Source organism: Corythoichthys intestinalis, chromosome 11 (assembly GCF_030265065.1).
Source record: "Corythoichthys intestinalis isolate RoL2023-P3 chromosome 11, ASM3026506v1, whole genome shotgun sequence".
Classification (NCBI taxonomy): domain Eukaryota; kingdom Metazoa; phylum Chordata; class Actinopteri; order Syngnathiformes; family Syngnathidae; genus Corythoichthys; species Corythoichthys intestinalis.
The window spans coordinates 52,496,034-52,519,576 of record NC_080405.1 but is presented as its reverse complement, the minus strand read 5'-3'; the positions used below and the strand labels follow the sequence as shown (position 1 = coordinate 52,519,576).

The following is a 23,543-nucleotide window of genomic DNA, read 5'->3' as shown; positions in this document are numbered from 1 at the left end:
TCCCACTCCCATACCATCGCAAAGGTAAATAAAACAACTTTATTATACAGTACAGTTTATTTCTTTAATTATAATACAATAGCACACTTATTATACATAAAATAAGGTATATTTTTGTGTAGTTTTAAGGCTTATTTAGTAGAAAATTATGTTTTATGGGGACCTGGGAACGGATTATTCTCATTTTAATGGTTTCTTATGGGAAATAAATGTTCGGAAGACGAACTTTTCGCCTCACGCACACTTTCTGGGAACCAATTATGTTCGTGAGCTGAGGTATCACTGTAACACTATCGGGGATTGTTCAGGGGGCCGGACCAAATGTGGAGGCGGGCCGTATCTGGCCCGCGGGCCGTAGTTTGGGGACCTCTGCTATACACTTTAGACCTGCATCATGTTTTTTCTTCACAACAATTGCTAATGCTCAGCTTCATTATTGTTTGCAAAAGTATGGAACAATACTTTTTATATTTTGCATGATGGTAAATAAGATCACAATAAGTATTAGGAACACCTTTCTGTAATCTACAACTCGCACATGGTCGTATGGGTTTTAATCAGAGTTTGATTTCCTCCACAGATCATGATCAGGGGTATATTTTTATTTTTGGACCGCACCTATGTTTTACAAAACTCCATGCTCCCATCCATTTGGTGAGTTGACCTATTCTTTTCTATGAAGCTACAAGAACTTCCTGCTCACAAGCTTGTTATTATTGCGCAGGGATATGGGTCTGGAACTCTTCAGGTTCTATATCATAAGCGATCTGAAGGTTCAGAGTAAAACCATAGACGGCATTCTGCTGCTAATCGAGAGGGAGCGCAATGGGGAGGCGATAGACCGCAGTCTGCTGAGGAGCTTGCTGAGTATGCTGTCAGACTTGCAGGTAAACCGACTGACAATATATTGATATTAGGGCTGCAGATATCGATTTTTTTTTTTTTTTTTTTTTTTTTTTTTTTTTTTTTTTGGTAGTTGATTAATCAATGTGCTAGTTAGTTTGAATAAGGAACATAAAAAACTAAAATACCTGAGCTGAGCCTCAAACGATATAAAAAGTAAATAAATGATCTAAGTTCAACCATAGACTTCATAATGTATTGACAGGACACGGGGCGTGGGGCTGATTCACAGGGGGCCTATCGCCGTCAAAGCTCACCGAGTGGAAACACGATGAGCTTTTTCCGTTGTCGAAGAATGATGCTAGTCTCTTAGCTCTTTGTTGTGATAAGGTGGCTGCCACAATGGCTTTTTCCGTTGAAAATTCTTGTGAATAAATGCTTAAATCCCGGAATTCTTTATAGGTATGGACGTAAAACAGTCTCGATTATTGGTTAAAAGAGAAAAAAAAAAACGTGCAGGTAGCATTTATTTTACGTAAATATTGCGACGTATGAGCCTAGTCAGTAAGGAAATTAGCGGCCGCCATATGTAAACAAAGAGCTTTTTCCGTTTAAAGTTCTTGTGAATAAATGCTTAAATCCCTTAAATCTTTATATATGTCGACATATAACAGTCTCGATTCTTGGTTAATAGCATTAAAACCGTGCAGGTAGCATTTATTCTACGTAAATATTGGGAAGTATAATGCTAATGCTGTAGCAGCTAATTTCTCCCATTGATTATTTTCACAACGTTTCAAAATGCATGCATGTTACGAAAAATATAATATTTACCTTGAATCCTTGAACAAATCACTCCTGAGACAATCCTTCCTGTTTGTATGTCGTACAGCTTTTGTACTTTTTCAACCAGCATTAGATCGCTGCATGTGACCAAGTGCTAATAATCGAAGCGGAGTGTTGGACGGCCCCCTTGGGAAGGCGTGACCGTGTGAATGGGGAATGAGTCATGTCAATACATTTTGAAGTCTATGGTTCAACAAAAGAACAATTGGCTAACTCAGCTAGCTTAAATGCTATAAAATGCTAAAGTTTTTTTTAATTTTTTTTTTTTAACTATGCTTTTAACAAATGGTTTAAATAAATATATTCCCACAAAAAAGGCTAAATATACCTATAAACTAAATTACGATTGCATTAAAAAAACATTAGCTCAAACAAAAACTTGTGTTGGTCTGGATTCAGCCATGTGAAATGAGTTATGTCATTTTCACTTTTGCCACTAGAGAGCAGTTTATCTACCCAAATTAATAAATCGTTGCAGCACTGAATGATACAGTGTATTTGAATTGAGTTATTCATACTCTCCCGCCAAGAATTGATGTATCGTTTTTAAAACGTGACTGATTAATGGAGGAACCAACAGGGTGCTACCAAGATTTTCAATGTCCGTGTTGACGTCCAATCCAGGAGTTCATTCGCCTTTCCCAGTCAAAATGAATTGGACATATAGTGCAGTCATTGGCACACAGTGTGATACTCTGTGATGAAGACAAAAGATTTTAAAAGATTGTCCACAACAGTGCAAAGATAAACATTCTTAGAAGCTAGTATTAACTAGTTTTTCCTCTTTTAATAGTTGTATCTTAGATTGATTTCCTGACACATATATCGATTATTGTCATATGTTGTAAGATAGTCGTGAACCTTGTGTCACAAATCGTGTCGTAGCGGGAGCTTCGTACCTCTACTGTTAATTGCTGATATTGATGAAAGCGCTCTGACCTCCGTAGATTTATCAAGACTCCTTTGAGCAGCGCTTTTTGGAGGAAACAAATCGCTTGTATGCTGCAGAAGGGCAGAGGCTGATGCAGGAGAGAGAGGTAAGTTCTCTAATTATCTTGTCAGGGTGAAGAAGTGCACAAACATACCGCTATCCCCATTTAAAAAAAAACAAAAAAAAACTGAGATGGCGCCAAAATATGTACTAACAATGTTCTAATGTCATTGAATGGTTCACTGAAATTGTGTTTTCTTTAACTCATCAGACTTGGATTTGTAGTCAACACTCCAGTTAAAATGTCAGTTCCCTGTCTTACCAAGAACTACTTTTGCAGTCAATCTCACAGACTGGCCATCGTGTGTTTGCAGGTACCAGAGTATCTGCATCACGTCAACAAACGCTTAGAGGAGGAGGCGGACAGAGTCATTACATATCTAGACCAGAGCACACAGTGAGTATTTAACTTGGCTGTTCATTCGGTTTTAAATAACAAGCATGGCTAAAGCGTGGGGTCGTTAAATTGCAGAAAGCCTCTTATTGCCACTGTGGAGAAGCAGCTGCTGGGTGAACATCTCACAACAACTCTACAAAAAGGTATTTCATAAGTAGCTAAAATGCTCTTTTTAGAACTGAAAGAGGTTGTCAATTGTACGCATGAATATGTCTGAAGAAGACCATGAACAAAGCCGAAAAATGATAAGATTCCAGGTCAGAGGTGACCCACGCAAATGATGACATCACACACAAGACTGCTCCTTTTTGCGCGTGCTTAATCTGTGCAAATGTAGCCGTCCCATGCAGGAGCGGGGCATTTATAAACGCACCTTAAACATAGTGCTGGCAGTGATAAAATATTGTCCGAATATACAAGGTAAAAAAGAATCCGTCCTAGTGTAGATGACAAAAACCAAGACAAAAAGAATATTAAAAAAAGTTTTAAAAAGGCTTTTTTTTTTCTTGACTACATTGACACACAGGGTGTTTATGTTGAGACACAGCATTTTCCATCAGACTACTTCGACTAGAGACTAAATTTTGATGTGGACTATCAAGTCACTATGGAGCCCTTAAAGTGCTTGTGACACGAAAAAGCATGTTTATTTCATAATACACGCGGTATTTTATGCTCCTGAATGATATGGACCGCTTGGATGTGTGTGGAAGCGATCGCTATATTTATTTAGTTTTTTGAATCCCGCGCCAGGAAAATGAGTGACTTCCGGCTTCGGTCTCGCATTGAGGAGGAGGGCGCTGTGACGTGTACGGTAGAAGACGTCCTCTTCACGCTACAGTGTACTGTTGTGTATGAGGATGAAGGATTCAGCTGATTTTGCGGATTAATACTTTTATTTTTTGCATCACGCCAGCCAAACGGCTGCAGAAAAATCATTCTGTATGCGGGAGAGGCGTATGCGCCTTTTTGGAGTTTCAAAAGGTTCCCATTCACCGTGGATATTTACTGTGGGACCATTGGACTTACAAGGAAGTGAGTAAACATCTTGTTTTGTATTATGTCAAATACGAATACAGTGATTACAAAGTAAACACTATAAAATTCCTTTAAATAAAGGACTACTTACGTTTGATCATTGATAGGCATGTAAAAAGCTATCCTCACGCTCATTAGCAGTTAGCTGTTAGCACGTTAGCTACACAACAATTCCAGCCACCCTCCTCCAGGGAACGAACTGTAAATTGCTCTCCGCCGGGCGGTTTGCCGATCCGCAAAGAAACTCGACAACCGGGTCGTCATGTCAAATAATCCAGGCTAGTTATGTGTGATTTTCCACTTCGAAGACTTTGAAACATCCCTCGGTTCGGGTTAGCATGTCGGCTAGCTGTCACTCCTTCTGGTCTGTTTGCATTCTCCGAAGCCGGGGAAGGGAAATGACATATGTCCGATTTAGGTGTCATAAAATATCGTTCGGCAGGTGTGACAGTAAAGGTAAAGTCGACTGTTTTGACCATTATGGAGTAATTTTGCCATGTCGTCTTGAATAAATGGATTTTTATTATTTTATATTCCATTTAGCACAAGTTATTTGTCATGACCATGCCATTTATTTAGCAATTGGGGAAAGTACTTGGGTAAAAAGAATATCCTGTAAAAATATTGAAGTAAAGAGACAGAAACAATGACATTTTGCCGCTCTCTTCGTCGCGTTTTCCTCATTGTGAATAGTTCCCCCTCGACGGGCTGACTGGTCCTTCTCAAGCCATTTATATAGCTATTGGGGAAAAATACTTGGATAAAAAGAATATCCTGTAAAAATATTGAAGTAAAGAGACAGAAACAATGACATTTTGCCGCTCTCTTCGTCGCGTTTTCCTCATTGTGAATAGTTCCCCCTCGACGGGCTGACTGGTCCTTCTCAAGCCATTTATATAGCTATTGGGGAAAATACTTGGATAAAAAGAATATCCTGTAAAAATATTGGGAGTAGAGAGACTGAAACAATGACATTTTGCAGCTCTCTTCGTCTCGTTTTCCTCGTTCTGAACAATTCCCCCTCAATGGGCTGAATAGTAAAACCGATGAGCCTAGTCTACCGCTGACGTCATCCACCTGTTGGGGACACTAAAGCCCTATAATTGTAGGCGTGGCTAACCGGCAGATTAAAAGACTAATTTCTCGTCATCTGCGCTTTGCTAAATTGTTGTATATGGTCGAATCGTCTCAAAATATGATTCTAATTCACATAATAATGCCATTTAAGACTTTTTTTCTGGTGTCGTATGCTCTTTAAAGGAACTTCGACAGAAATAAAATAAATTTAAGCAATGTGGTACGCACTAAAAACAAATTGGTTCGCACAGATTGTTTCTAGTGCGCTTTCTGATACACATTAGCATTATATAGCATTTAAGCTAGCGGACTTTGGCTCTGCGAGTTAACCAGTTTTTGTAAACATTAGCATTATATAGATTTAAGCTAGCGGACTTTTGCTATGCAAGCTAGCCAGCGGATTTTTGCTATGCAAGATAGCTAATTGTTGTAAACATTAGCACTGTATAGCATTTAAACTAGCAGACCTTTGCTATGCAAGTTAGCCAATTGCAACAATGCAAAAATTGGCAAACTGGCATAACAAAAGTCCGCAAGCTTAAATAGAGCTAGAATGTTAGATTGTTTCTGGTGCGCACTAGAAACAATCTGGTGCGCAGTGCACCAGATTGCTTAAATATATTTTATTTCTGTTGGCGGTAGCAGTCCAATCAATTTGAAGTGGCAGGGTTCACTCGCTGCCACCCTCCCAGTTCAAACGTCTACTAGCGCTAAACTCATTTAAAGAGTTTTGAGTTTTTAAGAGCCACGTGGTGGGACATCTATCGTTGTCAATGGCACTGAAAGAGTTCATTAAAAAAAAAAAAAAAAAAAAAACATTTTATGTTGGTGTCGTATCGAGTATTTTTTTTTTTTAGTATCTCTAACGAGTTGAAAATGTTGGTATCACGACAAAAGCAGTCATTAGGTGTGAAAATCCCTGCGGCTAATATGTGAATAAATATGAATAAATGTTTTTGTCAAATTTAGTAGCCAATCCTGAAAGTACAAAAATCACACTAAATGCGGAAATATACAAGTAGTTAGTGGGCGATAAATTATCTCATAAATAATTAATTATTGTATTATTTAACATCAAATGCACCAATTTAAACGCAATGGATGTTTACTCTTAAATTCAAAAATACTTTTTAAGAAATCAAAACCAAAAACAATAGAGAATAGACCATGCCTCTTTTAAGTAAAAGACAACAATATTATTACCACACAGGATAAATAACATGTTTTTCAAGAAAAAATAAAATTGCACTTCAATAACTTAAGCATTCAGGCACAGAGGTATAAAGTTGTAGTAACACGAACAATTGCACTTCAACAACAACAGAGAAAAATAAAGTAATTAAGTAGCAGTAACAAAAAAAAAAGGGCTTCAATAAGTATCGAACAACATTAAACAGAGGTAAAACGGTCTCATTTCTTCAGCAATGTAGCGGACTACACTTTCCGTGAGGGAACGCCACTTTGCGCGGACTCGTTTGTATTTCACACATCAAGCGAACACCTCTGTAATTGTCGATTGACGTGACGAGGAAGGCTCCGCTTGTTTCGATACAGTTTTGCTTACCAAGCATTGAAAACTAAAGAGGGTGATGGGGTTTCAAATGAGCATGTAGATTTGTTGTGTTGGCCCTCTTTGTTGAAACAACCTCCAGACAAATTTTGCTGACTGGTTCATCCTTTTTGGTTGCCTCGCCATTTTCATTTGGTTTAAAATCAAAATATTCCCACACCGGGGCTGTGGTGTTTGGCTTGGAAATCAGGATTTTCCGTCCCTTTTCGTCTTCCCCACTCTGCTCGCTCACTGTCCGCCTCCCTCCATTGAATGATGGTCACTCAAACTGAGATGTATAAAACAAACATACCCAGAAGTCAATAAAACAAAGTGAGTCCTCGTCATATAAATGAATGTAGTGCATATTGCGACAGGCTTATGCTTCTGCGGCAGACCCGATTTACGACCCTTCGCCGTAGCCTGACGTGAAATCTCCACAATTTTCTGACTGGTCGACGTGTCAGCGCTTGGTGACGTGGTGCAAATGGACTGTGATTGGATGCTCAGACTGTTGTTGCCGGTTCAGCGCGAAATCACCGCCATTTTTAAACATTGTTTTGCTACATCCAAAAATGGACTAACCCAGTGCTTCTCAATTATTTTCTGTTACGCCCCCCCAAGGAAGACGTAAATGTTTCGCGCCCCCCCAACTCTCTGCCACCACTGTAAATAGTATCATTCGTCTATATTACTATTATAAGTACGCCATTGTGTCCTTTTTTTTCTATTAAAGAAAAAAAGTAACAGATCAACTTATAATAAAGTATAACTTTTTTAACATTGTGTTGCTTGTAACAGAAAAGACTTAACGCGCATCAATTTGCCTGAAGTTAAAAAAAAAAAAAAAGTCACATCCAAACTGTAAAAATACACTCAAGGTACATTTTTGACCATTTGATACTGAAAAATAAAATGTAATAAAATCAGTAAATAATAACAAATTCAAATTGATTAGAAACATTTACTCTTCAGGACAACATGCCAAAAAATTTGACCGAAAAAAAAACAAAACTGAATAGAAGGGGGGGAAAAAGTCTTTGGACAGAAGGAAAGTTTTTATTTTCGCTGATTCACCACAGTGCTCACTGGTTTACTGATATAACACTGACAAAGCGGGACGATTGTGACAATTGGCAATATTCGGCACATTTTCGCTGAAAAACAATCAAGCGGCTTATCAATGAGATTGAGGTCTAATGTCTTTAAGTGGCGTCTTAACTGATTTGGCTTCTCCGCTATAATCATTTTTAGACTCAGTAAACAGTGGTCTTTCCTCATTTCCCACTATATTAAAAGTCAAAGGCAAACGGCCCGAAAAAAGCGCATTCTCGGCGGCCGAGGGAGAACCGTAGGTGAGGGCGGTGGTCGTGACGATCCCAAGCCGAAAACGGCACTTCTCGGCCGGACACGTGAGAACCGAAGAAGACAGTGGGTCGCTGCGTGAGTCCAGCTCTGCATGAGTCTCTTCCGTGTGCTCTTGCTTACTTCAAAAATACTGCACGCACATTGAAAATGAGAGCGCCACTGCCACCCACGGAGTGGATGTGCAAGTACACTTTATTCTAGTACGGCAAAAAAAAAAAAAAAAAGCATGTTCCCCGAGGTCACTCGCGCCCCCCCTGGCATCGCTCTGCGCCCCCCTTGGGGGGCGCGCCCCACCATTTGAGAAGTACTGGACTAACCCAACGAGAGTATCATCGAAGAGCAAGTACGACAACTTGTACAATTTCTCGTCAAGACGTTATAAACATTGCCAAATGGCAAGGTCAGCGATTCATAAAAAATGGAAGAATCACCGAGACAATTATGTGTGTGTGTATGGAAGCAAATGGCCACCTTCAGCGGTGACATAGTAGGCCAAATACTGCCAGCTTTTTATCACTTTATGTCGTATTTTTGGTTGGTGCACTTCATCATTTATTGTGTACATAATGCATATGTTTGCTGTGAGTCTGTGACTCATTTACATTTCACACTTCAAGTAAATAAAGAATAAAGTACTGGTTTGGTGTCAGAAGAGTTGTTTTGATGTTTAGTTTTCAACAACAGTTCACACACTTGATACATCATCACTGGTTGACCGTGCCTCGGTGCTTTTATGATAACGGATGGGAGGAAGAAGGAGAGGAGTCGATGATGGCTTTCCCTACTTTATTGTGACAGCAATAAAATAAATAAAATTATAGCGGGCTTCCGTCACATGCAACCGCTAACTTTCGCTTTCTCCCGTTCTTTCCCCTCGCTTCCCGCTACGTCACCACTCCCCAGTCTGATCGCCTCTTAAAGGACCCGCGCATAGTTACGGACATTACAGTATGATCAACATTTGTTGTTCAATGTGGATCTTGATGAGCTGAAGATCCATATTCAAGCGTTCCATCAATGTTGGCATTGTTGTGTAACCGAAAGAAAACTCTTGAAGTTGACAAGAGTCCCCCCAAATCGTATAAACACAGTGCTACACCCCTCGAGTGGCTTGGCAGTGAATTACAGAGCAACACATTCCCTTGCCGCAGAACTATCGAATGCTCATTGACGCCTTAGTAGCTTCGCCGTCACCGCAACGCAGAAGCAAAAACTCAGGCTTTAGAAATTGGCCAGTGGAATGCAGTTCTTCTGTAGGTCAGGAATTTTCCAGTAGAGAGCAGTGCAGAATTATTGTTGCCATTAGGTTACGAGTTTAGCCACGAGAGGGCAGCCTTCAGCCTGTAATAGCACCGACGTCTTTGTTTTCCAGGGCTAACGCACCTGTTGGATGAAAACAGGATTCAAGATTTGTCTCTCCTATATCAGCTCTTCAGTCGAGTAAGAGGTGGAGTTCAGGTCCTCTTGCAACACTGGATAGAGTACATAAAGGTACATTTGTGTTAGTATTTTAGAAAATATGATGGGAGAGCTTTTCTGCAAAATGAGATTTTCATTCTCGTGACTTTCTCAGGCTTTCGGAAGCACAATCGTGATCAACCCTGAAAAAGACAAAACAATGGTGCAAGAGTTGCTGGACTTCAAAGACAAGGTGGACCACATCATTGACGTGTGCTTTATGAAGAATGAGAAGTTTGTGAATGCTATGAAAGAGGCTTTTGAGACCTTCATTAACAAGCGACCAAATAAGCCTGCAGAGCTCATAGGTAAGATTATTTAAAAACTATTTTAAAGTCGTTCTTCCCTAAACTTTTGCTCTCGTTTCTAATCCAGCCAAACATGTGGATTCTAAACTGCGAGCTGGTAACAAGGAGGCAACAGATGAAGAATTGGAAAAGATGCTTGACAAGATCATGATTATATTTAGATTCATCTATGGTAATATTCAGCTTTTTTTTTTTTCCTCACTTGTGGTCATTCCCGATTCATTTTAATGTTTTTGCTTTCCTTTAGGAAAAGATGTTTTTGAGGCCTTTTACAAGAAGGATCTAGCCAAGCGGTTACTGGTTGGAAAAAGTGCTTCTGTGGATGCTGAAAAGTCAATGCTGTCCAAACTCAAACATGGTAAAAAAAAAAAAAAAAAACAGGAAAAGCTGTTGAATTAACATTTAAGAACTAGTTAAATTAGGACACACCTTCCCACCAATTAGTTTATCACTAGTTAGGGACGCATGATATCCATTTTTTGTAACCGATACCGATATCGATAACTGACCTTTTTTTTTTTTTTTTTTTTAATGTATAACCTGAGTTTTTGAACACATGGAGGTTTTAAAAAAAAAAAAGCGGTGGATTCAACATAGATTTGCCTTTGATCTCAATAGATTTTTCATATTGACATGAACAAAACAGTGAGTTTCACTTCTGCACTGCCCGACAGCCAGCTAAGAATGAATGCACTTCCATAAACCACAAGGCTTGGTCTTTTCTTGCTTTTATGGGAAGACACTCGTCTTAATATTGTGAAAGTACAACAGAAAAATACATATTCAATCCTCAATTTACAAAATACTGCACAGTACACTTATATACACAACTATTATATGTATAGCATAGCACACTAGCTTGAGCTACTAAAGTATTTGCTGGTTTCTATAACACGACAACTTAAGAAGTTCTGTGCATATGACCCTTCACCACAGAAGTAAACATATAATGCACATCCATATGTTATAGTAAACATAAAATACTTCCAGACATATATTTCCGAGGCAGAAACGCAACAGAAAGCACTCAAGATTGTCAATTTTACCGCTTGACATCGCAATGTGTAAGTGAATGAACCAAACTACTGTAACAAAAAGTAGATGCAGTGAATTATTCTGACCAGCAGGTAGCAGCAATGCACCGCAAATGGTCAACTGATTTCCCATATTAGGGTGTGCTGTAAACTGTAAAGCCTATTAATAATGTTAATTACGGTTAATAACGGTCCTATTAATAATGTTATTGGATTTATCGGGATGACGTCATAATTTCTATTATCGGACCAATAATTATCGTGCACCAGTATCACTAGTAGACGCCCAATCCATTTGAAGTGGGAGGGATGGCAGCGAATGAACATTCGCTGCCAACCCTCCTACTTCTAAAGGATTGGACGCCTAGCGCCGTTCAATGAGTTCAGCAACGTCTGACCAAGCCATGATAGCTTTTACTTTACAATGAAGTATGCAGTAATTAGCATTAAAAGATTTGGTTGCAGAATTAGTATCTGGAGCCAAAAAATGGTATCGGTACTACGCGGTTGAGAACGAGGGTAAATGAAGGCTGTTTTTTTTTTTTTTTTTTTACCCTAGAATGTGGAGCCGCTTTCACCAGCAAACTGGAGGGGATGTTCAAAGATATGGAACTTTCGAAAGATATCATGGTACAATTCAAACAGGTAAGAATCTACAAGATTGTCAGTTGTTGCCTGTGACTAATTTACGACGGAGTGTTAGGACCAAATAAAGAAAGGGGGAGGGGAAAGGACAACAAGGTTAAAGTCTTACTGTTGCTACAAGGAAAAAAACAAAAGTCTCATTAAGTACATGTACCTTAGCTAGGAGCTCGATGAAGCAATCGTATAAATCCTGCTATTGATTTTACTTTTTTTCTCGTATTATTAATTCAACTTTTTTTTTCTCGCACCAATAGTATGACTTTTTTCTTGTACTATTACTTCAGGAATAAATGTCGTATTAAGTAGGGCTAATGTAGCTAAGTAAACAGCTATGTACTTTACGTAGCGCGTTGCCACCTCCATTAAAATCAACAATTTTGAAAGCATCTTGGGTTTTAGAATCTATTTTACAAATAAAGAAACCCTTAATATTTTGGGTCATGAACAGCAAATTATTTTCAAAAGAATAATTTATACTTGTGTCTTAGCTCCTAGCTATGTAGTAGCTATACATAGTTTTACGTAAGTGACGTAATAGTGAATCGGAATAATATTGTGCATCTTCTGAGTCAATATTTTAGAATCTGCTTCGTAAATAAGGAAATCCTTTATATTTTGGCTCATTTACATCAAATTATAATCTAAAGAAGAATTTATACTAATGTCATAGCTCCCAGCTAAGGTACGTGTACGTAAAGTGCGTAGCGGCTTAGCCGTATGTAATAAGATGTTGTTTTTTTTTCTCGTAGCAACAGTACGACTTAAATCTCAGTCCTTTTTTTTCATCTTCTTTATTTAGCCCTAACACTCCATCGTACTAATTAGCTGAAACACCTTTGCCCTTTCACTACCGATTCTTTTATTTTTTTCGAAAAAATACATAAATAAAGCTTACGGCATACAGTATATTATTTGTTTGTAAGTTTATTGCTACGATTCCTATACCCACTGAGATTTAGCTGCTTATTTAGCTACATTAGCCCCTAATAGTCGGTCGTAAGAGGCAAATAGAGGCAACTTCAATCGGGCAGATTGTTGTCTCCTGTCGTCTTCCAATATTTTATACCTGGGTGACGGCGCATCAGGTGTTCATTCATGGCCTATGTGCTGCCGCCCTGCTCCACACGGCAGTGACACCCTCCTTTATTTCACTGAAATACATCCATGCTTCGGCCACTGGTCTGCTTTTTGGTCTGTGTGCTGCTTTCCCCGCTTGCATTCCAAGAGTCCGCCATTCCCAACTTTCTATGCATATATATAGCCCTTAACCGTGGACGAGATGTTGTGCTCGTTGATGCATTTACATTGTCGATGTCAACTAGTCGGGACAGCTCTAGAATTGAGCCTTTAACTCATTCACTCCCAGCCATTTTCACCGGAGCAAGGCCCTTCGCTCCCAGCCGTTTTACTGGATTTTGACTCATTTTGCAAGGCCCGCAGAAAATTCTGTTCTATTGCTATATAAATATGGAACCCACCAAAAGGAAGATTAGACTCTTCTTTCAGAAGGCAAAAAAAGTAAGTTTATATCTTTTTCCATTCTTTAGAAATCAGCATTAGAAAATAGCTTAGTTTGAGCAATTTTCCAATTTCTGGTGAAAAAACAGAGAAATTGAGCTTTTTGTGAAAGCATACATTTTAAACATACGTTTGACTTTAACACAGCTATTTTTTGCTTTAGTTACATCCCAAACATCTGAATAATGTTTTCCTTTTACAAAATAACATAAACAAAAAGACAAATAGAGCTTTTGATACCAAAGTAACTATTTATTTACACATAACTGAGAGATGACGCTGTTGTAGCCGTGACAGCGTGGTAAACTTTTCCCTCATCGCCGCCTGTCTGGATTTGTTTGAGTCCCTGCGGGGTCTGCTCGGCGATCAGCACGGACTAAACGGCATCGTCCGCTGCACTGGTGGTCCCAGGCGTTCTGCTCGGTCGTCCAGCGCCTGGCATCCCGGGCGTCCTCTAGGATGTTCTCCATTCGGTCATCTTTCGCCGGCGCCCCGGCCGTGCGACCCAGCGATTCGTTGCCGTTGAATCGGGCTGCGGGTCTTACCAAATGTGCTACTACCATCCAGTGGCCAGTTTTATTGCTTTAAGATGGATTTTCAGCTTTGGAGCTAAATTGAATCAGAACCCGCAGATGTCTCTTGTAAAAAAAAAAAAAAAAAAAAAAAACGTAAAAGACTTATAAATACGTCTTTGGGACACTGAAACAATTAAAGATGGAATGTATTTATACGTTTTTGGGAGCAAATGAGTTAAGAACCCCCAAACGCCCCCTAAACCTCAAAATAACTGTCCAAAACATGTATTATACGTCAGATAATTTAGATGAAGTAAAAAAATAAGATACTGTGAGGTATGTTGTGTTAAATCCCGTTATATTCAATTTTCAGTTTCAATCTTTTTAAAAAAAAAAAAAAAAAAAACTTCGGGCTTGACTCGCGAGTGAGTTGCCTTGCTGAGAGAAAAGGGCGCTGTGTAAAGACTTGGGAGGCGAGAGAGGGGCGATATCATGGCCGCTCAAGTCGCCATTGTTCCCAAAAAACGGATCGTTACTTGCAAGAGGAGTCTGCGGCAGGTGAGAAGCAGCAGCAGCATGAGAACAAGGAAGTGGGACCTGACGCTATCAGGAACTGCTGGATGGCGGCAGCGCTGCTGGAGGAGGAGGATATCCTGACATAGGAACTGTTTACGCGACTTTGGAAAAAAAAATAATAATAACGACGAGCCAGAATGGCAGACGAGATTCCGGCGTCGTAAAGTCAAAATCATGCAAATGGGGTACGCCGTAACCCGGGGACTACCTGTACTAGATTTAAGTACAGAATCAGAAAAGGTGACTTCCCTAGCCCGGCAAGCCAGCCTGACTTCGGCCAATTTGTAGACCTCAATACGTGTCGAAAATAGTTTAATTCTGACATCAAATCAATATTGGTCTTAAATTACTGAACAGTGTTCTCTTCTGAACTAGGAAGACAACACATGCCTGACCAAACTGTTTTATGTCTTTCAGTATATGCAGTGCCAAAACATTCCTGGGAACATTGAACTGACTGTAAACATCCTCACAATGGGCTACTGGCCCACTTACATCCCCATGGAAGTGCATCTGCCTCCTGAGGTGAGCAAATTGTGGAGATGTTTTTTCTTTCCCCCTCCGACCGATTGTCACTGTTCCAACAGATGGTGCGCCTGCAAGAGATCTTTAAGACCTTCTACCTGGGCAAACACAGTGGCAGGAAGTTACAGTGGCAATCAACGCTTGGTCACTGTGTCTTAAAAGCAGAATTTAAAGAGGTAAATCCTTTAATTCTTGGAATACTGAAGAAAATAGACAAACTCGTTTGTCAAAAACGACTATAACAGTTTCAAAGAGCAAGAATTGCACAAAAACATCGATTTTGTCCTCCAATGAGGATATAGAAAATCACTTGTTTAGCAATCTTTTAACATCGAGGTGTTCCTTGCTGTTTTATGATAAAATGTAAAATTGAAGTTGTTTTAAACTGTTATGCTACATTTGCCTTCTGAAGTTAAACACACTTGACCAATTCTAAATCTTATCTTAAATTTTTAATCTTAAAAGATAAACATTATGAGATAAAATAATTTGATATTGAAAACCCTCTTGATGTTTTCGGTTTTATACAATTTCTAAAATTAGCTTAACTAGTAGGTCGCCGTTGTTGTTGATGTCACAGGGCGGTGACGTCGCATGTTTACGCTGCCGGGCTTCCAGAGTATGACATAAACATGTCATCTGTTCAACCCTTTCAATTTGAACCAGAGAGGAACATTAATGAGCATGAAAGCGCTGTCGATAGTTTACAAAACCAGCAGCAAAAGCAAAATGAACGGGAAAGGCGGAATGAGACGAGGCAAGAGTAGTGGGGGGGGTGTTCTGCCAAAATGTGCTACACCGGTGAAATGTCCGAGAACAGGTGAATTTGACACCCAAAGTTCTACCATGTGTTTTCAACTTTTTTTTTTTTTATTATGCATACAGACAGAACATACTAAAGTTACCTTAAGAAAATACTGCAACGTAGTGATTTGAAATAAGTGTGGTTTAGATATGCTATGTGATGAATGTGGTCAACAGATGAACAATCTTGCTTTTTGAAGCTACCACAAGAAAACAATGCTTAAAAGTATGAAAGGGAAACGCATGCAAAAAGTATTTTGAGCCAATGAAAAAGTAATAAAAGACTCAATAAAATCACAAACAGTAAGTACTCGCAACCTTTAACTAGGGCTGCAGCTATCGAATATTTTACTAGTCGATTAATCGATGGACTAGTTAGAATAATCGAGTAATCCGATAAGGAACATGAAAAATTAAAATACTTGAGCTGAGCCTAAAACGGTATAAAAAATATTTTTCAAAAATGATCTATGTACAACAGAAGACCAATTGGCTAGCTTACACAGAAAACGTCTGCTAGCTTAAATGCTATAAAATGCAAAAGTTTTTTAATTTTTTAAAAATTTTTTCAATGCTCTTAACTCATTTGCTCCCAAAAATGTATAAATACGTTCTATTTTTAATTGCCTCAGTTTCCCAAAAACGTATTTTTGCGTTTTTTTTTTTTCTCCACAATCGGCATGTACAGGTTCCCATTTATCTTAGCTAGAATGCACAAAGCTCAAAACCCATTTTAAAGCAATAAAACTAGCCACTGGAGGGCAGTAGCGCATTTGGTAACACCCCGCCAACCCGATTAAACCAGTACAGCGTAGTTGTGACCGTGCTGCTCGCCTAGCAGAGCCCGCTCCGCAGGCTTGCCGCTCGCGTCCCCCGTACCCTCCAGTTTCGCGCACGGAAATGCGCACGGCCAAACCAGTTCCTCCCTAGGAACACAAGTTCCCCAGGCGAACGAGGCAGTGGTCACCACAAAATAAAGACAAAAAAAAAAATCCATCTTTACAAGACAGCCAGCAATGAGGGAAAAGTTTAACCCGCTGTCGCGGCCACCAAGCGTCATCTCTCAGTTAGGTATGTGTGAATAAATTGTTACTTTGCTATCAAAAGCTCTGTTTGTCTGGTTGTTCATGTTATTTTGTAAAAGGAAAACATTATTCAGATGTTTGGGATGTAACTAAAGCAAAAAATAGCTGTGTTAAAGTCAGAGTTATGTTTGAAATGTATGCGTTTACAAAAAGCTAATTTTATCTGTTTTTTCATCAGAAATTGGAAAATTGCTCAAACTAAGCTATTTTCTAATGCTGATTTCTAAAGAATGGAAAAGATATGAACTTACTTTTTTTCTGCTGAAAGAAGAGAGCCTAATCTTTCTATTGGTGGGTTCCATGTTTATATAGCAATAGAACAGAGTTTTCTATGGGCCTTGCAAAATGAGTCAAAATCCAGTAAAATGGCCGGGAGCAAAGGGCCTTGCTCTGGTGAAAATGGCTGGGAGTGAATGAGTTAACAATTGGTTCAGACACATATTCCCACAAAAAACGGTCAAATGTACCTCTAAACTAAATCATGAATGCATGAAAAAACATTAGCTCAAACAAAAACTTGGCTAATGTTAGTCTTAACTAGGGCTGCAGCTATCGATTATTTTAGTAGTCGATTAATTGATGAACTAGTTGGTTGGAATAATCGAGTAATCAGATAAGGAACATGAAAAATTAAAATACCTGAGCCTCAAACTTCATTTATTTATTTATTTTTTGTTTCAGACACACATTCCCACAAAAAATGGCTAAATAGACCAATAATTTACATTACCAATGAATTAAAAAAAAAAAAAAAAAAAAAAAAAAAATTAAAAAAAAACATTAGCTCAAACAAAAACTTTGCTTATGTTGGTCTTAACAGGGAGCAGCTGGATTTAGCCATGTGAAATGAGGCCAACTAGAGGGCAGTGTAGCCACCCAGATCAATAAACCTCAATGCAAACATTTTCAAAATATACCATTACAACGCCACTTTAATTAAACAAATACTCGGAGCAGCAAAATTTAATTCGAATCTTTTTTTCTCATCGAATACTCGAGTTAATTCGATTAATCATTGCAGCAATAGTCTTAACAGGGAGCAGCTGGTTTCAGCCATGAGAAATGAGTTATGTCATATTCATTGTTGCCACCTTAATCAATAAAACTACATGCAAACACTTTCAAAATAAACCAATACAACGCCACTTTCATTAAACGAATACTCGAAGCAACAAAATTCAAATATTTTTTCTAATTGAATACTCGAGCTAATCAATTAATCGATGCAGCACTACTTTTAACTGATGTACGCATGTGTTGGACGTCTGGCCGCCTAGAAGTAATTGCAGTAACCCCGTATTGTTCGTCTGGGGACAGTGACAAACTATGTCATCACTCCGAGCGTCCATTGTGCGCATAAAACATGGCGCCCTCTGTAGGTCAAAACATGTACTAAATATTATAGATTTTTAAATCAATGGCAATGTTTTATGTGTTTCTAATAACACGTTTTAGTAAAAGAGAACAATTGTGGCTTGTTAGAGCCTATAGACCCTACTCACGTGACGTCACAGCCACGCCCCCGCACCATGTTGTCAGTCTACTCGTCATGTTAATGCATTAGCGCTTCGTAAATTCCTCCTATTATGGCGTGTTTTTCTGCTCGTTAACATTAATAATCAAAATGGTGAAGTCGTGTGTGGCGGTCGGTTGCAAAAACAGAGAAGCTAGACGGAGAGACTTGAAGTTTTACCGTATTCCGAGAGACCCAGAGAGGAGAGCGAGATGGACTGCTGCAATTCGACGAGAAAACTGGGCTCCAAACGACTACTACAGATTATGTAGTAGTCATTTTATATCTGGTAAGATGCATTTAATATATATATTTAGAGGGTTTTGGGCTGACAACCACAATTAAGATCATTGCTAGGTTAATCGCCAACAACATACACTCAGACGTTGTGAATGAACTACCTGAAAATATATAATTATAAGGGGATAATAAGACAGTTGTCATACAATTAATTTACAATTTCACTATTGAGGTCAAAAGCCAAAAAATACATTCAACTAGGGACAATCTGGAGTAGTGCTATCGCACTTCATATTTATTACAGATTATATATGTATGTAGTGAGAGTGCTATCGCTAAACCATATAAACATTAAAAGCCCTAGCTCCATTGACAAATGACATGAAATACATTAGACTTGACAGTGGATGTTAGCAAGAACAAAAGATTTTGAATAGAAAATTTCGTAACTCACCTTCCCGAGCACAAGATAGATTCCTGCCGAATTTTCGTGGACGAGGACCTGTTTCACCCAACCAGCAACGAAGTATTTATAAGCCTCCAAGCTCTTAAAGTTTTTCAAACTTTCGTGAGAATAGGCTGATTTTGTGTGGACAAGATAGTTGTAAATATCAGGGTAGCAGATGTCAGGCAAAGACTGCGAAGACAGCGGGTCGAAAAACATCGATTTAGGCATCAAATATGGATCTGGCGATGGATAAACTGAAGCTTTTCCACATAACGCCTTTTATGCAACGCATCCAATGAGTTTACGGCGTCATATAACACCGGGGCTTCCATGAATTGCTCTATAACTTTCACGACTAATTGAAAACAATGAGAATAGGTCTAAAAAATACGGACAATATGGCGGCCGGATACAGCGACACGTCATTTTGTGACGTAGGTGAGTAGGGTCTATAAGTCTTTCAGTCCAGGGTTCCCTTTAGTATCTACAAAACCGTGTCAGCAAAAACAAAACTTTTTACAGCACAAACAATTCATACCTTTATTAGCCATTTTAAATCAAAATCAGGCTGGTTGACATTAGATTGACCTATTAAAGAATTGAAAATATCTCAAAAACAATAGCGGCACAAACAAAGCTTTTTACAGCACAAAAATAGCACAAACGATTGACATTTTTGTATACATTTACATCTGTTGGGTGGGGGGCGGCATCTTCGGTGAGGTGCAGTTTGCTATAGACCAGATTTTCTGTTTCCCTGATTTATATCAATGTTTCTCCCTAACAATATCCAATCACATAAACTGTTTGTCACACCAGGGCAAGAAGGAGCTGCAGGTGTCACTTTTCCAAACACTCGTGCTACTGATGTTCAACGAAGGGGAGGAGTTCACTTTGGAGGAGATTAAACTGGCCACAGGAATAGGTAACACCTGGTTTTTAACAACTCTTTCTTGAACACGGTTCATTGAGATGTCATGTTGCTTACAGAGGATAGTGAGCTGCGTCGCACTCTTCAGTCCCTGGCGTGTGGCAAAGCACGCGTCCTTACCAAAATCCCCAAAAGTAAAGACGTGGAAGACGGCGATAAGTTTTCCTGCAACGACGAATTCAAACACAGGCTTTTCCGAATCAAAATCAACCAAATCCAGATGAAAGAGACGGTACGGCTCGTCCTTCCAATGCTCACAGGGTAGAAAATTTCCATCTGTTTTGTCGCCGCAGGTAGAGGAGCAGGCCAGCACTACAGAGAGAGTCTTCCAGGATCGACAGTACCAGATCGACGCCGCTATCGTACGCATCATGAAGATGAGAAAGACTCTGAGCCATAACCTTCTTATGTCCGAGGTGTACAACCAGCTCAAGTTCCCCGTCAAGGTGATGGAGGCTTTTTTTTTTTCTTTTCGGGAAGAATGCCGCAACGCAAACTCAGCTTCTTCACGCGCTCAAAATGATTAACTCATTCTCCTGTTATCAGTAGCTTGCTGTTGGTCAATACTGGACATTCCATGTATTGTTATCCCTAATCAGTCAGTTAGCCTGTATACTTTACCTTTGTCCTTTACCTTTGAAATGATTGAATCAGTGATGTCAGGGTACCCCCTAGGATTTTTTGAAGCTGTGGTGGTGGGCTGCATCGGAGTCACCACAGCCTCACAATGTCATGCCACCCCCCAAAAAATTGCATGTTTTGTTCCCAAGAAGAACCACAGCAAAGATATATTTGTAATATTTCATTAGCCAGGCTCATGTCGTAGCTCTCAGCTACGGTACATGTACGTAAAATGCGTAGCTGCTATGTTACCCTACGTAATAATACGACTTTTTTCTTGCAGCAATAGTACGTACAACTTACATCTCGTAGTCCAGGGGTCGGCAACCCAAAATGTTAAAAGAGCCTTATATATATTTGACCCCCCCCAAAAAAACTGATTCAGTACAGTGGGGCAAATAAGTATTTAGTCAACCACTAAGGGGGCCGTGCATAGTTACGGACCTTATAATACACAATGAATGGGTTGCCGCTGAACTCTTCACACTCCGCTGCCGCAAGTTTGAAAAGGCCTTTAAAAATTTTAGAAAATAAAACATCTTATTTGCAAGACGTTGCGGCTTTTATTTAGGTGTGGCGGTGCGCCACAATCTTTAATATGTAGGGGAAAACCTCTATCTTTTTGTATTAGCATCAGCTCGAGGCATTTTTCAATTTTTGTTCTGTTCTGAGTTGAACCATCCTAGCGGCACTTGCTTTGTTAACAATAGCCACGTTTACATGCTGACTTTTATTCATACCGATTCAAATCATTCCGAATGGAAATTTCACATCAGCTGTTTACATGTCACTTCATCTATTCCGATCCAGCGTTTACATGTGACTGCCTTTATTCCGAAAGGACGTTTGACAACTGCCGTCTGACATGCGCAGATTAATCAAAACAAAGCGTCACGTTGCAAAACATGGAGATCGATCGTCAGATCAGCTGCTGTTTTAACTTTTCGAGTGGAAACAAAACTTCAGAATGATACGCCGTTCATTTAAAAAGTTGTGTGGGTGCGCTGTGCGTGTGCTTGGAAGCCATGTTGCAAGTGACGTTACTTACGTCACCAAGTGACGTCACCACGTCAGTACGGAGCATGCGCAGAAAGAACGCAACCAGACACCATTCCGCTTCCCTGTTTACATGATATAATTTTACTTCTAATCGGTTTGGGAAAAGGAATATTCCACCCCTGTGAATCGGAATGAAATTCCATTCGGTTTGGGCCTGTTCATTCCGAATGAGGTGTTTATATGGAACACATTTATTCGGTTTGAACAAATATTCCGATTGTAATTGAAATATTTGGCTCCATGTAAACGTGGCAAATGACTGGCGAAAAATCAAGCGTCTATTTCTGTTGTTTTTCTCTATTGTAGCAAATTGTGTTTGGAGACTTGACGTCTTGCACTCAAGTTCTTTCCTTACCACTGAGCCTCTCCACTGTCACAAAGCACTCACAGGCAACACACTTTTAGATTCCCCTCTTTGAAAGACCAATATTTGCCACTGTTATATTAATTTTTATAGAAATGGATGTTTTTGGGTTTTTTTTACCTTTAATGGCTGTATCACAGAGCAGCATTGATTGATTTCCTGGCCCGTGTATCGCTAATTGTTGTATCACCATGTCGTGAAATAATCGTTAGCGCGAGCTCGCATCTCAAATCGTATCGGGAGGTACCCGGAGGTTCCCATTCTCTGTTTCAAACTGTTCCTCTTTGCTTCTCCCTGCAGCCTGCTGACCTGAAGAAGAGGATAGAGTCTCTCATCGACAGGGACTATATGGAGCGTGACAAGGAGAACCCCAACCAGTACAACTACGTGGCTTAGAAAACAAACTGAAAACTAAGTGACAATGAGAGAGAGAGGTACAGATGGTCACAAGTGAGCCATCTCAAACTTTTTTTGCCCCAGCGGCCCCCCATTGTCATCGTCAACCAAGCCACCGACGAGCTGAATGGACGCCGCGCCGTAGGATGTTTGTCAAGGGGTCGTCAGGTTCTGCGGATTGCGCCTCAATCGAAAGTTTTGTCCATACTTCTCAGTGCCTCTGAGCTCATGGGGCAAATGATGCACGCACACACACATTTGCATTTTTTTTTTTTTTTTAAAGCGAGGGAAAATATTTATTTTAAAACTTAAGATTCTTTGTTAACACTCTCAAACAATATGGTCATAGTCACGTTGACCATCTTTATTGCCCAGCCCCTTTTACATGCTAACACTACTTCAAAAAAGGTTCCAAACATTCAAAATGTTTACTCGGCCCCAGTCAATTCTGAAAATTTTGGACTTCAACTGTGTGTGCCAAATGCATGTTGTCAAAGCTGTGACCGGCAACACAAGGCGGAGCACTTCTTTGTTATTTAGCTGCTACACCATCAACCTCTATAGCTTCAGTATTTTTGTTTTGTACCATACCTAACCGACATGGCGTTTTCACCTTTTTACTGCCCAATGTATATTTTTCTGTTTACCATTTAAATGCCAAAAGCACAACATTTCATCACCATCCTTCTGTTTTTGTCCTTCACGCCGTTTTACTTTCTTTGGGGCTTGCTGAAAGTGAGAAGCGATTGCATCGGGGCACGACATGAACGAATAAACACATCTTTGTACAAGTATGTTAGGTTCTTTGCTTAAGATTAGCATAACTGTTTAATTAGAGAATGTGATTTCTGGAGCAATTGCGTGGGGATGCTTTTGAGGCATTTTCGGGTCAATTTGACTGGGACGCGCTCAAATTGGATTGGACGTCTAGCACCGTCAAGAGCTCTTAAACATAAGCATTCAAAGTCAATATGTCCAGTTTAAATGATTTGGAAATCTACTAATGTCAATGACGGGCAATGAGTTCATTTTGGGACACTTTCTTCTTTTTTGCGGCATTCTTGGGTCACTTCTTGTCAATTTTTGGTCATTTTCTGTTAATTTGGGGGTATTTCTGGATTCACTGGTCATTTCCTGTTAATTTTTGGGCTTTTTCAGGTCATTTCCTCTCAATATCGGATCTTTTTTTCCCCCATTGGAAATGAATGGGGCTTAATGCTGCCTTCATGTGTTGTCGTAATTATGGTAAATACCACTTGTCGAGTCAAAAATTGCACATGAATTCCGCCTCGTCATATTTTCTACTGGAGAACAGGGATTTTGTTATGTTACCAGAGTTTTTGAGATTGGTGGACCTTTTACTTTTCAAAATGGTGGAGCGCGAACAAGTTGTG

At 39.5% G+C, this 23,543-nt stretch overlaps 1 protein-coding gene across 1 annotated transcript in view; it reads left to right on the top strand.

The window, feature by feature from the left end:
• The window catches only part of cul4b (cullin 4B), a 37,667-nt gene extending 14,124 nt beyond the window's left edge, over positions 1-23,543 (top strand). The window contains exons 5-20 of the mRNA XM_057850447.1: positions 581-654; positions 725-887; positions 2,637-2,726; positions 2,995-3,077; positions 3,153-3,220; positions 9,482-9,600; positions 9,683-9,875; positions 9,943-10,047; positions 10,123-10,233; positions 11,469-11,554; positions 14,581-14,688; positions 14,751-14,864; positions 19,598-19,703; positions 19,769-19,941; positions 20,003-20,155; positions 22,054-23,543. Coding sequence (XP_057706430.1) covers positions 581-654; positions 725-887; positions 2,637-2,726; positions 2,995-3,077; positions 3,153-3,220; positions 9,482-9,600; positions 9,683-9,875; positions 9,943-10,047; positions 10,123-10,233; positions 11,469-11,554; positions 14,581-14,688; positions 14,751-14,864; positions 19,598-19,703; positions 19,769-19,941; positions 20,003-20,155; positions 22,054-22,149 — 1,842 coding nt within the window. The 3' untranslated portion in view covers positions 22,150-23,543. The remainder of the gene's footprint in view (positions 1-580; positions 655-724; positions 888-2,636; positions 2,727-2,994; positions 3,078-3,152; positions 3,221-9,481; positions 9,601-9,682; positions 9,876-9,942; positions 10,048-10,122; positions 10,234-11,468; positions 11,555-14,580; positions 14,689-14,750; positions 14,865-19,597; positions 19,704-19,768; positions 19,942-20,002; positions 20,156-22,053) is intronic.